General features: G+C 58.6%; 1 protein-coding gene across 1 annotated transcript; it reads left to right on the top strand.

Moving 5' to 3' along the window:
• Positions 1-661: 661 nt before the first annotated feature.
• On the top strand, positions 662-14,250 carry CCND1 (cyclin D1). The gene is made up of 5 exons (XM_054440763.2): positions 662-1,269; positions 2,791-3,006; positions 3,592-3,751; positions 7,762-7,910; positions 10,876-14,250. The coding sequence occupies exons 1-5, from the start codon at positions 1,072-1,074 to the stop codon at positions 11,038-11,040; spliced, it is 888 nt and encodes a 295-aa protein (XP_054296738.1). The 5' UTR covers positions 662-1,071; the 3' UTR covers positions 11,041-14,250.
• Positions 14,251-14,336: the final 86 nt, after the last annotated feature.

Below are 14,336 nucleotides of genomic sequence, written 5' to 3'. Positions count from 1 at the left end.
GGTGTGTTTCTCCCGGTTAAATTGCCGGCACGGGAAGGGAGGGGGTGCAGTTGGGGACCCCCGCAAGGACCGACTGGTCAAGGTAGGAAGGCACCCGAAGAGTCTCCAGGCTAGAAGGACAAGATGAAGGAAATGCTGGCCACCATCTTGGGCTGCTGCTGGAATTTTCGGGTATTTATTTATTTTATTTTATTTTTTGAGCGAGCGCATGCTAAGCTGAAATCCCTTTAACTTTTAGGGTTACCCCCTTGGGCATTTGCAACGACGCCCCTGTGCGCCGGAATGAAACTTGCACAGGGGTTGTGTGCCCGGTCCTCCCCGTCCCTGCCTGCGAAATAGTTCTTGAAATTTACACGTGTTAATGAAAATGAAACAAGATGCAGTCGCTGAGATTCTTTGGCCGTCTGTCCGCCCGTGGGTGCCCTCGTGGCGTTCTTGGAAATGCGCCCATTCTGCCGGCTTGGATATGGGGTGTCGCCGCGCCCCAGAGTCACCCCTTCTCGTGGTCTCCCCAGGCTGCGTGTGGCCTGCCGGCCTTCCTAGTTGTCCCCTACTGCAGAGCCACCTCCACCTCACCCCCTAAATCCCGGGAGACCCACTCGAGGCGGACGGGGCCCCCTGCACCCCTCTTCCCTGGCGGGGAGAAAGGCTGCAGCGGGGCGATTTGCATTTCTATGAAAACCGGACTACAGGGGCAACTCCGCCGCAGGGCAGGCGCGGCGCCTCAGGGATGGCTTTTGGGCTCTGCCCCTCGCTGCTCCCGGCGTTTGGCGCCCGCGCCCCCTCCCCCTGAGCCCGCCCCCGCCCCCCTCCCGCTCCCATTCTCTGCCCGGCTTTGATCTCTGCTTAACAACAGTAACGTCACACGGACTACAGGGGAGTTTTGTTGAAGTTGCAAAGTCCTGGAGCCTCCAGAGGGCTGTCGGCGCAGTAGCAGCGAGCAGCAGAGTCCGCACGCTCCGGCGAGGGGCAGAAGAGCGCGAGGGAGCGCGGGGCAGCAGAAGCGAGAGCCGAGCGCGGACCCAGCCAGGACCCACAGCCCTCCCCAGCTGCCCAGGAAGAGCCCCAGCCATGGAACACCAGCTCCTGTGCTGCGAAGTGGAAACCATCCGCCGCGCGTACCCCGATGCCAACCTCCTCAACGACCGGGTGCTGCGGGCCATGCTGAAGGCGGAGGAGACCTGCGCGCCCTCGGTGTCCTACTTCAAATGTGTGCAGAAGGAGGTCCTGCCGTCCATGCGGAAGATCGTCGCCACCTGGATGCTGGAGGTGCGGGGCTTCGGGCGGCTCTCCTAAGACTTTCCTGCAACTTGTTGCCCAGACCCACGTTTCTTTGCTCCTCACCCCCCTCCCTTCTCTCCCGCTAGAACTTTGAAGTTTGCCATGGTGTTGCTAGGGATCCGTATTTTCAAAATAAAAATTGTGGGTATTTTCTGAAGGAGGAAGGGGTGGGGGTGGGGGTGCTAGGAGTTGCGTTTCGTGGGAGGGGAGAAGGGGGTCGGGGAGGGGTGCCTTCGGGAGAAGCCAGTGCCAGGGGCACCCCAATGGGCCCGAGGGTGCGGGCTGGCAGGCTGGGTGCGCTTTGTGCCCCCCGCCTGCGCCCCAGCCCGGCTGCGCCTCCTCTCCCGGCCGCTGCGGCCGGGAGTCGCCAACTCCGGGGGGAGGGGGCATAGATTTGATTTTTAAATTAATATCCATGGACACGTATGCAAGGGCCGCTCGTGCCAGTATTATGCGCCATCTTTGCTCTTTTATTGCAAAGCAAAAGTGTTTATTAATAATTGGGGGCAGGGTGGGGGCGGGGAGCGGCCGCCGGGCGCTGGGGCCGCAGCTAGGGGCCGCGCGGCCGCCGGGAGCCCGCGGGAGGGGCGCAGGGACGCGGCATGGGTAGTTTTGGGGGGACCCCGCTCGGGAAGGTGGGGCCTTTGTTCAAGCAGCGAGTCCCGGGGCGCCCCGAACGGGCAGCCTGGGCCGGAGAGCACGGCGAGCTGCAAGGTCGCGTGGCCCCCAAGACGCCAGGGCTTGATCCCCGTCTGCAGGGATCTCGGCTTGGGGGATCTTCTCCGAGCGAGCCGGGGGCCTGGGAGCACATTTTCAGACCTTCGGTGGGCGCCTGAGTGGCCCGCAAGTATTTTAAAATAATTTTTGAAAGTGCGGCGTGGTGTCCTTGCGAGAGGGAAACGCCGCCCGCGCCCAGGGGGAAGGGGGGGCCCCGGAGTTTGAATTCCTGGGGCTCCCCCCGGAGCCTGTAACGAACTCCCAACCCCCGGTCTGGGTAAAGGGTCGCCCGAGGGTCATTTTCAGGGTTTTTTTATACACTTAGTTATTTTTTAAATATTTTTAAATATTTTTTGAAAAGATGACGTCTGGGGAAATGCGGCGCGGCGGCCTGGGACGCCACCTTTGTGTCTCGCAGGCGCGGCGCCCAACCCCGCGGCCCCGCACCCCAGTGGGTGTCGACCCCCAGTCAGAGGGACCACGGAGCTCCAGGACCGGCCGGGGTCCCCGGGGCCGGCAGCCTGCGCCGCCGCGCACGCCGCCCAGCTGTGCCCGCTCCCGCCCCCACCGTGCCAGCCTCGCGGGGACTTTCCCTTTCAGTTTCGGGGAGGGTGGGTACTGGGGACGCGCGGGGGAGGGGGCGCATCACAGGAAGCTCCTGCCGCCCCCAGCCCCGACCCCTCGGCGCCCTCCAGACCTGGCTGCCCTGCCGAGCGCGATGGGGGGGTGCGGGGGAGTGCGGGGGGGCGGCGCGACCTGGCGGCGGCGGTCACGGGCCCCGTGCCTCCGTAGGTCTGCGAGGAGCAGAAGTGCGAGGAGGAGGTCTTCCCGCTGGCCATGAACTACCTGGACCGCTTCCTGTCGCTGGAGCCCGTGAAGAAGAGCCGACTGCAGCTGCTAGGGGCCACTTGCATGTTCGTGGCCTCTAAGATGAAGGAGACCATCCCCCTGACGGCCGAGAAGCTATGCATCTACACCGACAACTCCATCCGGCCCGAGGAGCTGCTGGTAACCACGGGACCCCGCCGCTCTCCGCCCCCCGCGAGCCGCGCGCAGGACCACGGGGCCGGGGAAGGTGCAGGCGGTGGCGGCCGGCCCGCCTCTGACATATCTGCTCCTCCGAGGGAGGGCGGCCCCGCCGCCGGGCGTCCCTGTCCGGGGAGCGGGCGGGATCCTGGCCGCCCCGGTCCCGCCGCCCCATGTGCGCTTGCCTGTGACTCCCACCGCGTTCGCGCCCCGCGGTGTGGCCGAAAAGTGGGCGGCGCGCGCCCTCCAGCGGCTGCACGAGGAGCGCCGCGCTCGGCGCTGAGCCTCCAGTTCCAGGTGGTGGGAGGTCTTTTTGTTTCCACTTGCAGAGTCTTTTCACGCGGCGGGCGCCTTTTCTGTTTTGATCTGGGATTGCGTGTTGCCCCAGCTCCCTTGACCCCCCAGCATTCGCCAGCCCTCCCCTCCAACCTCCAGGACCGCACGAGACGCAGGGGCCAGTGCTCTGAGCCGGAGGTGCGGCGTGGCCCGGCCCCCGTGCTGCCGGCTTCCCCGCGCCCCCGGGCCGGCCCGCACCTCGCCTGATGGCCGCTCACCCTGTGTTCGCAGCAAATGGAGCTGCTCCTGGTGAACAAGCTCAAGTGGAACCTGGCCGCCTTGACCCCGCACGATTTCATTGAACACTTCCTCTCCAAAATGCCAGAGGCGGAGGAGAACAAACAGATCATCCGCAAACACGCGCAGACCTTCGTTGCCCTCTGTGCCACAGGTAGGGCAGGCCCGGCAGCCCCCGGCCTCCCCTTGACAGCCGGCTCCTTAGGTGACCCTGGCCGGCTTCTTGCTCTCCACCTGGGTGCTGTCTGGGAAGATGTCCCCAGGCCCCCTCCTGCGCTGGAAAGCGCTCTTCCAGCTCTGGTGAGCAGAGGCCCTGGATTGTTTGTCGCGCTGGATGGAGGGGGATTTGCTCCCTCACGGCCACCATGCAGTACCTTGGGCATTGGTGTGGACGGCTCAGCCTGCCTGTGTCCCGCTGCTCTGGCCTCATCCTTCAGTCCAGGCAGCCTGTGGCCACTCCATGCTGAAAGGGGTTTACCTTAGCCACAGGGCCTCCTCCTTTCTCCACCCACCTCCAGCCCTTCTTGTGTCCTTAAGGAGCCTGAGCTGCAGAGGCTCCCTCCTGGCCTCTCCCAGGCTGGGCCACCTGCCAGACGCGGCTCCAGGGGCGGGGAGAGCTGTCGGCCTGCCTGCACCACGTGCTCTGGGCAGCCGAGTGCAGGGGTGTCCAGCAGAGGAGCTCGGCTGCCTGAGGCCCTGCCAGGGGTGCCGCCAGCCAGCCGGGCTCAGCTGAGCCCTGGGGGGGCGCTTCAGAGCAGTCTCAGCTTGGGCCGCCACCGTGGGCAGCAGAAGCACCCAGTCCTCACTTCCCCTGGCAGGGCCCCAGAGGCCCCTCCCTGACATGGCCTTGGCCCCAGAACCCAGTGGGGACAGACACGCACATACACAGGGTGCCACCTCCTGCTGTCCCCAGCCCTGCCTCTGACCCCCCCCCGTGACCGCCTCCTTCCCTGGCCCAGGAGGCCTGGTTACCTTCATGGGGGTGCATGCCCCCATCCCACCCAGCTCTGCTGTGGCCTACCTTTGGTCAAGCCTCAGTTGTCACGTCTGTTTGGGGGCTCACTCTGGGTGATCTAGGCCACAAGGCCCACGGGGCATCAAAGAGGCAGTAGCTCTTCTCCCCTCCCCAGAGGGCAGAGCCCCCCAAGCCTACTTCAGAGCTCCCTTCTGACACCGGTAGCCCGCAGTCGGTATTCCAGAATGGTTTCTGGTTTAGGCGTGAGGCCTCCCCCACCTCCTCCACCTGCTTGGGGCATGAACCCCTCCCCCACATGTTTCCAAGCGAGTCCCCAAGGTGGGCAGATGAAGATGCCAAGGATGTCGACCAGCCTGGATGGGTCTGGGGTGGGGGGGCATGCGGCAGACAGGGAGGCATTCTCTGGCTTGTGCTCCTCAGAGGAGAGGCCTCCGGAGACTCCAGACAGCCTTTTATGGAGCTGAAAGTGGCTTCAGAGAAATGCAAAGTTTCCTGGAGAGAACGTGGGGCGTGGTTCTTGCACAGCCTCCCTACAGGGTGGCTCCAGCGGCGGAGCTCCCCTCCCAGGACCCCTGGGTGCTGGGGGGACGCAGTGGGCAGGTGCAGAGTCCCGTCCTTCCCGCTACTGCACACCCTTTGTCTGCGAAGGCGCCCCCAGCGGTGGGTGAAGGAAGAGGGACACTTGGGGACCCAGCTGTGCACGTGCTCTCAGTGGCTGTGGAGTCCACTCCAGGGTGGGCCCCGAGGGAGGGGCAGGAGGCCAGGGGACCCACCCCTGCAAAGTGCTCCAGGTCCTGACCCGTGGCCACCCCATGGAACGTAACTGAGCAGCCAGTGCCTTGGTCCTGCTGGACATCTGTGGAGACAAGAGTGACTTACGGCTGCTTAAAGTCAGAAACAAGTTGAAGGAGGTGGAGGCATGGGAAAGAGTCTAGGAAGGTGTTTCTGCCCTCCACGTGGCAAGATTACATTTAAAGATGATGCTGGGGGTTCTCCCTGCACCAGGCATCCCTGGCCCCAGGTCCCCAGCAGGTGTGCACACGCCGCATACACTCACGCATGGGGGTTTCAGGGCAGGTGTGCCCTTGGCTCCGCGGGAGGCCAGGTGAGGAACGTCCAGTGCCGCAGAGCTTCCAGGACAGCTATCATTTCCCTTTACAAACAGGCAGCGGATAGGGTCAAATCCTGGAGCTTTGGTGTCTAATTCTGGGTGGCTCCTAATCTAAACACAGACAGCACCACACACTCGGGTGGGGACATGAGCTTCTGAAACAACGTGGCCCCAGTAACTCTGCTCTGCGTGTGCCCCTGGAGACGGTGGGGGGAGCACAAGGTGCGAGGCCAGCTAGAACCTGTCCCTCCCTGCAGAAGCGGTTTCTGTGTGCGGTTCTGATTTGCCTCAATGAAAAGGTTTTCATTCATGGCTCCCGGCTCTCAGACTGGGTGGAACTGCTCCCATTTAAAGGGGAAAAGAGGTGGCTCGGCTCGTTAAGGATTTCTTTTTCTAAGTTGTTACGGCGCCCAGCAGCCGGCTTTGTCTCCCCTTCAGGGTGGCTGCCTTTCTTCCCAGCCCCTCGCCGGCGCCCCTCTCTCTTTAACAAGGCCGAAGTTGTTTATTCTCTCGGGATGAAGTCTCGGATGGGCCGCCGCACCCCTGGCGGCCCGTGGGGGCCCCTCTCCCTTTGTGCCTGGGTCGGCTCCCATTCAGCTCCCCCGACCCCCCTTGTTCCCGGGCGCTCAGTGGCGCGAGATGAGGCGATGGGGCCGACAAAGATGCCACACTCATCCCTGCCGACCTCCGGCTCCCAGCCCAGGGCCCCTGGTTCCCGTGCAGAATTCCTCGTGGGTGTGACAAAAGGCTGCCCCCAGGCTCCGCTGGGGTGGGGGCCAGGCCGAGAGGCACATCCCACGCTGGCCCACCTGTCCACGGTAGGTGCATGACTGCCCCGAGGAGGGGAGGCCGGCGTTCCCCGCCACAAACCGGGATGTAATTGGTGGCGAGGCTCTCTGGAAAGAGCCGGTCTGCTGTTTGTCTAGGAGGTCAGTCACAGAGGCCCTGAGACGCCCACTACTGCAGTCTGGCAGGCGGATGAGCCCCAGTATCTGACAGTGACCAGAGGGAGTTTTGTGCAGACCACAAAGGCTGATGGGACGCCCTAGATTGGTGTCCCTCTTGGAAGTGGGCCCAGATGTGCGGGACAGCCCCCAGGAAGCCCCAGGTGAGGGGACTGGTGCCTTCTTGGGAAAGCTGCTCCCTCCTGGGGCCCGGCTCCCGGCCCAGTCCTCCAGGGGTGTCCCATGGTGACTGGTGCTGGGAACCCCACACCTCTTCCCTTACTTGGGAAGTCGCTGGAATTGTTGGGCTACATCAGACGGCCCAGAAAAGTGTTTTTGTCATCGGCCAGAAATAGGAGAGTTGTGAGTAGAGGGCCCGGGTGGAGTTGGGGTGTACTTGGTCTGTGCTCTGAAGGTCACTGTGACAGTCATGGTCCCGTGGTAAGGGGCACGGGTTGCTGGAACAGCTCTTCCTTCCCGAGTGAGCCAAGCCGGGCTCTCCTGGAGCCAGGGCCTGAGCCGCAGCCACACCATCACAGCCGCCCTGAAGGCTGCTGGCCAGGGCTTGCCCCTCAAGGGACACAGGGAATGGCTTCATCAGTACTCTGCAACCCCATGGCCTGGCCCGGGTGGAGGCCTAGGCATCAGCCATGCGATGTCCCTTCAGATTATGACTTGTCTCCAATCCCTGCTGCTGGGGGGTGGCAGGTACTTGGGGTTAGGGTTAGGGTCATAGAAGCGACATCTCTACGTCCTCATATTTGCGTCATCTAATTTTGTTTCTGTGAATAAGTGATAACATTCACAAGGCCCAAGATGCTAAAAGGGTGAGAAGGCAGTGATGTCCCTGTCACCTGTCCTGTGTCTTCCCGTGGCTTTCTCTTTGCTTGGTTACGTTCGCGTCAACAGCGGGGCTGACGTTCCAGGAGGGTCCCTGGGCCAGGCTCTTGCTCTCCGAGTGCCCAGGGATGGCTGGAGGCTGGGGAGGGCCTGGATGTGCAGCCACAGATACCGAGTGGTTCCCTTCAGGCTGGGCTGCTTGCTGGGAGCCAGCATGCAGGGATGCCCAGAACACAGGGGCCCTGAGAGGGTCGCCCGCTCACAGCCTCCTTCCTTCTCTCCTTCTGCTGCAGATGTGAAGTTCATTTCCAATCCACCCTCCATGGTAGCAGCGGGGAGCGTGGTGGCCGCAGTGCAAGGCCTGAACCTGAGGAGCCCCAACAGCTTCCTGTCCTACTACCGCCTCACACGCTTCCTCTCCAGAGTGATCAAGTGTGACCCGGTAAGTGAGGGTGATGTCCCAGGCAGCCTGGCTGGGGCTCACGGGGGGAGACACCTAGTGCCACGGAAATGCCAAGGTTGGTGCCAAGGCCCCCAAAGGTGACAAGGTTGGGGCTGGGGCTGGGCCCCTCAGACCCCAAGCCACGGACTGACAGGGTGCCGGCTTCTTCCACTGCTCCTAGAACTCACTGACCGGCCGGGAGGTCCTCACAGGCTTCTCACGTCCCCTGGGGCGTCCAGGAGCCGCAAAGGCTTTCTGGGCGAAGCGTCCGGGACGAAGGTCCCAGGCGGCCCCAGCCAATGGTCCGTGTGGTGATGGCGTGTGGGGTTAGGCCCAGGCGAGCTTTGTTTGGTTCACAATGTGCGTGGCCAATAAATAGATGCTTGAAAAGGGCTCCTGTGAGGTCCGAGACACTGGACAACGGGCGGATAGAGACAGCCTTGTTGTTTACGGCCTCTTTGAGAGGCTGCTGCTGTTAAACCCTGGGATGACTGTGTCTTTCTTCTTAAAAATGCCATTGTTTTATTCCCGAGTCTTTTCTTAAAGAAAGAATTAAAATGACAATCAAAAGGGTTTGTGGCATTTACCAAATTAGAGCAGAGAGGTGGCCGGGTCAGCCGCCGGCCCCGCGGTGTGTGAGGGAGTGACCGCCTGACCCCAGCTTGGGGCCGGGTGGGCCTGCGAGACCCGTTTTGGCTCTGGCCTGGGCCGCCTCTTCGTGGTCTGCCCTCGAGCCTCCCGGGGACTCCGCACGGGTCTCAGCAGATGCTATCTAGGGTCCACCTGCCTGTCCCCTGCCTAGTGGTGCCTCTGTCCCAGGGACACCGGGAGTAGCGGCTGCCCAGCCCATGTGTGTCTCGGAAGAGGAAGAAGCGTTTTTGCCACGGGACACTGAAGTTGGCAGGGGCCTCCCTTCTGTGTTCTCGGCCATGGCCTCCCTTGCACCCTGCCCCGTGTTATCCTTTGGGGGTGGTGAGGTGTCCTCACCCGCTGTAGGGTGGAGGCCAGCAGCCCGCACCTGTCTCAGGAAAATGGCTCAGAAATGCCATCGAGGCCTCCAGAAGCCCAGCAAAGAGAAAGCCCCTCCATCAAAATGAAACTCACATCTGCATTTTTCATTTTGAACTCCACACCCTGAGTGAAAACTGCTTCCCCGCCAGGGGTGACTGCCCTAGGATGTTGCTGTCTTCAGGCAGTTGTGGGAAGTCGGGTGCTGGCCCTTATTTCAGTAGAGACCATCTTAACTGGATCGGAGGCACACGCCTCACAGCTGACACAAGGGGTGAAGTTACCCGAGGCGGAGTCCACTCTGCCTGATTAGCTAGTGACCAACGTAGCCAAGCCCAGACTCAGAAAAACCGTCCACAGCAGAGGCCCCTGCATTTTCTAGGGCGTGTTCTAGAATTTTCTTTGGTGGGTGGAATATCTATCTGTGTGAATCGGGTGCACAGTGCCGCACACCAGTGACTTTTCGCGGAGGAGCGTGCTGCCTCCTTGGAGCTTCTGGCTGTGGGAGAACAGCTTTGTCCACTGGGTTAGCCTTGCAGGCAGCTGTGGGGCCGGAGGAATGAGGGAAGGTTCTGGAGTCTAGCTGCATGTGTGACCCTGGAGTGGGTCATGAGTGGGGCGGGTGGGGGGGCCGCAGGTGAAGAATCCCTGGATGGAGCTGCCAGGCCCCTGGGGCTGAGAATTGAAGGTGGCTGGTGTTTTAGGTTGAACGTCAGGAGTCTTGGATCTCACCCCAGGCCTCTGGCCTCAGTTTCCCCATCTGTACAGTGGGACTGTTTGTGGTGCCGGCCCGGCCAGCTTCATTTGCCATGATGAGAATTTATCTGAAAGGTGGGAGAGGAAAGCCCTCCCTATAAAGGCACAGGCGCTAAAATGTCATGACCTCAGGGGTCCACCTAAAAGTCCTGGCCTGGGTCATCACCTGTCGTGCTATGCCTTTGTCCAGCCCCTTCTGGTTGGGAGTTAAGTGGCACCTGTGCGGCACAGGGTGGGGCTGTGGCCCAGTCTTGCTCCTTGTGGAAGGTCTGTTTCCTGGGCTGCCTAGAGACTTGGCTTGAAGCCCTAATGTGGCTTCCTGGCAGTTGGGACACACACAGCCCCAACACATGGAGCCGGTTCTCCATCCAGAAGCCCCCGGGCAGTAAGCAGCTGCTTCGGGCTGCCTGGGACTTGCCCATGGTGGAGCCTAGGAGAGGCCCCTGGCTGGGCGCAGGGTTCCAGATTTCACGGCTGCTCTTTCCCACTGACAGTGTGGCGTGGACACTGCCAAGGGAGTCTGGAGCCCCAGAGGGTGGAGGTGCAGGACTTCCAGGAGCTTCCGTCGCACTCCGCCTGAGGGCGAGCACCTCTGTGGCCGCAGTGGGTGGATGCATGCTGTGCCAGGCTGATGGGTGGCCCCGGGGCACAGGCCTGAGCGGGAGAGGATGGAGGGGAGGGATCAATGGTCCAGGTCCCCCCGGCCACCCAGCATTCATCCTCAGTCATGCACGGCCTAAGGCTTCGACAGCCATTGATCATGGAAGGCCAGGTTCACCTTGAGGGCTGCCACATGGAGAGGTTAAGTCTGAAAAGGCAGGGTTCAAAGGGCCTCCTGTCCAGATCAGATGGCACTGAATTCCCCAGGGAGCTGGCAGAGCCAGTTGGAACAGGAGGTGAAGGCGCTGTTGGGCATGGGGACCGGCAGGGGGTGTGCGGGGTGGGCGGGCGAGCATCTGGTGTCTTGTGGCTCCAGAGACCAGCGGGGAGGTGGAGGCGTTTGGTCCTGAGTGTCCTGACAGGCGATGGCAGCTCCCACATCTCACTCAGGTTCAGAGGAGGCAGCATGGGCCGAGGGAGTTTTTGGCTTAGTCTTGCTCTTATAAAGACTTCCCGGTCATGGCACCTGGGAAGGGGCCCTCGCTGCAGGCCCCTTCTAAGGACCACCTCTTCCCGCCTCTCTCCACCCTCTCTCTCTCAGGACTGCCTCCGGGCCTGCCAGGAGCAGATCGAAGCCCTGCTGGAGTCAAGCCTGCGCCAGGCCCAGCAGAACATGGACCCCAAGGCCGCCGAGGAGGAGGAAGAGGAGGAGGAGGAGGTGGACCTGGCTTGCACACCCACCGACGTGCGGGACGTGGACATCTGAGGGCGCCAGGCAGGTGGGCGCCACCGCCACCCGCAGCGAGGGCGGAGCCGGCCCCAGGTGCTCCCCTGACAGTCCCTCCTCTCCGGAGCATTTTGATACCAGAAGGGAAAGCTTCATTCTCCTTGTTGTTGGTTGTTTTTTCCTTTGCTCTTTCTCCCTTCCATCTCTGACTTAAGCAAAAGAAACAGATTACCCAAAAACTGTCTTTCAAAGAGAGAGAGAGAAAAAAATAGTATTTGCATAACCCTGAGCGGTGGGGGAGGAGGGTTGTGCTACAAACAATAGAGGATTTTATACCCCAATAATCAACTCGTTTTTATATTAATGTACTTGTTTCTCTGTTGTAAGAATAGGCATTAACACAAAGGAGGAGTCTCGGGAGAGGATTAGGTTCGATCCTTTACGTGTTTAAAAAAAAGCATAAAAACATTTTAAAAACATAGAAAAATTCAGCAAACCATTTTTAAAGTAGAAGAGGGTTTTAGGTAGAAAAACGTATTCTTGTGCTTTTCTTGAAAAGCACAGCTGTAGTGTGGTTCTAGGCATCTCTGTACTTTGCTTGCTCATATGCATGTAGTCACTTTATAAGTCATTGTATGTTATTATATTCCGTAGGTAGATGTGTAACCTCTTCACCTTATTCATGGCTGAAGTCACCTCTTGGTTACAGTAGCATAGCGTGCCTGTGTGCATGTCCTTTGCACCTGTGACCGCCATCCAGTGACAAACCATCCAGTGACAAACCATCCAGTGGAGGTTTGTCGGGCACCAGCCAGCGTAGCAGGGTCGGGAAAGGCCACCTGTCCCACTCCTGCGATACGCTACTATAAAGAGAAGACGAAATAGTGACATAATATATTCTATTTTTATACTCTTCCTATTTTTGTAGTGACCTGTTTATGAGATGCTGGTTTTCTACCCAACGGCCCTGCAGCCAGCTCACGTCCAGGTTCAACCCACAGCTACTTGGTTTGTGTTCTTCTCCATATTCTAAAACCATTCCATTTCCAAGCACTTTCAGTCCAATAGGTGTAGGAGATAGCGCTGTTTTTGTTGTGTGTGGAGGGAGGGCAGTTTTCTAATGGAATGGTTTGGGAATATCCATGTACTTGTGTGCAAGCAGGACTTTGAGGCAAGTGTGGGCCACTCTGGTGGCAGTGGAGGTGGGGTGTTTGGGAGGCTGCGTGCCAGTCAAGAAGAAAAAGATTTGCATTCTCACATTGCCAGGATGATAAGTTCCTTTCCTTTTCTTTAAAGAAGTTGAAGTTTAGGAATCCTTTGGTGCCAACTGGTGTTTGAAAGTAGGGACCTCAGAGGTTTACCTGGAGAACAGGTGGTTTTTAAGGGTTATCTTAGATGTTTCACACCGGAAGGTTTTTAAACACTAAAATATATAATTTATAGTTAAGGCTAAAAAGTATATTTATTGCAGAGGATGTTCATAAGGCCAGTATGATTTATAAATGCAATCTCCCCTTGATTTAAACACATAGATACACACACACACACACAAACCTTCTGCCTTTGATGTTGCAGATTTAATACAGTTTATTTTTAAAGATAGATCCTTTTATAGGTGAGAAAAAAACAATCTGGAAGAAAAAAACCACACAAAGACATTGATTCAGCCTGTTTGGCGTTTCCCAAAGTCATCTGATTGGAAAGGCATGGGTGTCACAAGGAAAATTAGGGTACTCGACGTAAGTTCGGTTCCGATATATTCTTATCCCCTGCCCCTTCCTTTAAAAAACTTAGTGACAAAATAGACAATTTGCACATCTTGGCTATGTAATTCTTGTAATTTTTATTTAGGAAGTGTTGAAGGGAGGTGGCAAGAGTGTGGAGGTTGATGTGTGAGGGAGGACAGGCGGGAGGAGGTGTGAGGAAGAGGCTCCCGAGGGGACGGGGCGGTGCCCACACTGGGGACAGGCCGCAGCTCCATTTTCTTATTGCGCTGCTACCGTTGACTTCCAGGCACGGTTTGGAAATATTCACATCGCTTCTGTGTATCTCTTTCACATTGTTTGCTGCTATTGGAGGATCAGTTTTTTGTTTTACAATGTCATATACTGCCATGTACTAGTTTTAGTTTTCTCTTAGAACGTTGTATTACAGATGCCTTTTTTGTAGTTTTTTTTTTTTTTTTATGTGATCAATTTTGACTTAATGTGATTACTGCTCTATTCCAAAAAGGTTGCTGTTTCACAATACCTCATGCTTCACTTAGCCATGGTGGATGGACCATGGTGGACCCAGCGGGCAGGTTCACCAAAGCCCGCCTGCTTTGGCGGGCAGACACTCGGGCGTGATCCCACACAGGCTGGCGGGGGCCGGCCCCGAGGCCACGTGCGTGACAACCGTGCCGGTGTCTGTGGAGAGCAGGCCGTGTCCATATTCTCTTCCCTGCGCCTGTGATGCTGGGCACTTCATCTGATCGGGGGCATAGCATCATAGTAGTTTTTACAGCTGTGTTATTCTTTGCGTGTAGCTATGGAAGTTGCATAATTATTATTATTATTATTATAACAAGTGTGTCTTACGTGCCACCACGGCGTTGTACCTGTAGGACTCTCATTCGGGATGATTGGAATAGCTTCTGGAATTTGTTCAAGTTTTGGGTATGTTTAATCTGTTATGTACTAGTGTTCTGTTTGTTATTGTTTTGTTAATTACAGCATAATGCTAATTTAAAGAGACTCCAAATCTCAATGAAGCCAGCTCACAGTGCTGTGTGCCCGGGTCACCTAGCAAGCTGCCGAACCAAAAGAATTTGCACCCCACTGCGGGCCCGCGTGGCTGGGGCCCTGCCCTGGCAGGGTCATCCTGTGCTTCGAGGCCATCTCGGGCACAGGCCCATCCCGCCCCACCCCTCCAGAACATGGCTCACGCTTACCTCAACCATCCTGGCTGCGGCGTCTGTCTGAACCACGCGGGGGCCTTGAGGGACGCTTTGTCTGTTGTGACGGGGCAAGGGCACAAGTCCTGGATGTTGTGTGTATCGAGAGGCCAAAGGCTGGTGGCAAGTGCACGGGGCACAGCAGAGTCTGTCCTGTGACGCGCAAGTCTGAGGGTCTGGGCGGCGGGCGGCTGGGTCTGCGCGTTTCTGGTTGCACCGCGGCGCTTCCCAGCACCAACATGTAACCGGCATGTTTCCAGCAGAAGACAAAAAGACAAACATGAAAGTCTAGAAATAAAACTGGTAAAGCCCCAGCGTGGTGCCTGCCTCTTTGCTTCCTGGGCTGGCCGTGAGCCAGGGACGCGTGTCCTGGTGCCCTAGAACCAGGGCAGGGTGGCAG

This window comes from Pongo pygmaeus, chromosome 9 (assembly GCF_028885625.2).
Source record: "Pongo pygmaeus isolate AG05252 chromosome 9, NHGRI_mPonPyg2-v2.0_pri, whole genome shotgun sequence".
Taxonomy (NCBI): Eukaryota; Metazoa; Chordata; class Mammalia; order Primates; family Hominidae; genus Pongo; species Pongo pygmaeus.
This window is presented reverse-complemented; position numbering and strand designations above follow the sequence as displayed.

Bases quoted from the DNA above. Each gene is read 5' to 3' on its own strand.
- CCND1 (XM_054440763.2), top strand. From the start codon at position 1,072: ATGGAACACCAGCTCCTGTGCTGCGAAGTGGAAACCATCCGCCGCGCG. The intron at 1,270-2,790 runs GTGCGGGGCTTC...GTGCCTCCGTAG, and splicing joins TCGCCACCTGGATGCTGGAG to GTCTGCGAGGAGCAGAAGTG. The intron at 3,007-3,591 runs GTAACCACGGGA...CTGTGTTCGCAG, and splicing joins TCCGGCCCGAGGAGCTGCTG to CAAATGGAGCTGCTCCTGGT.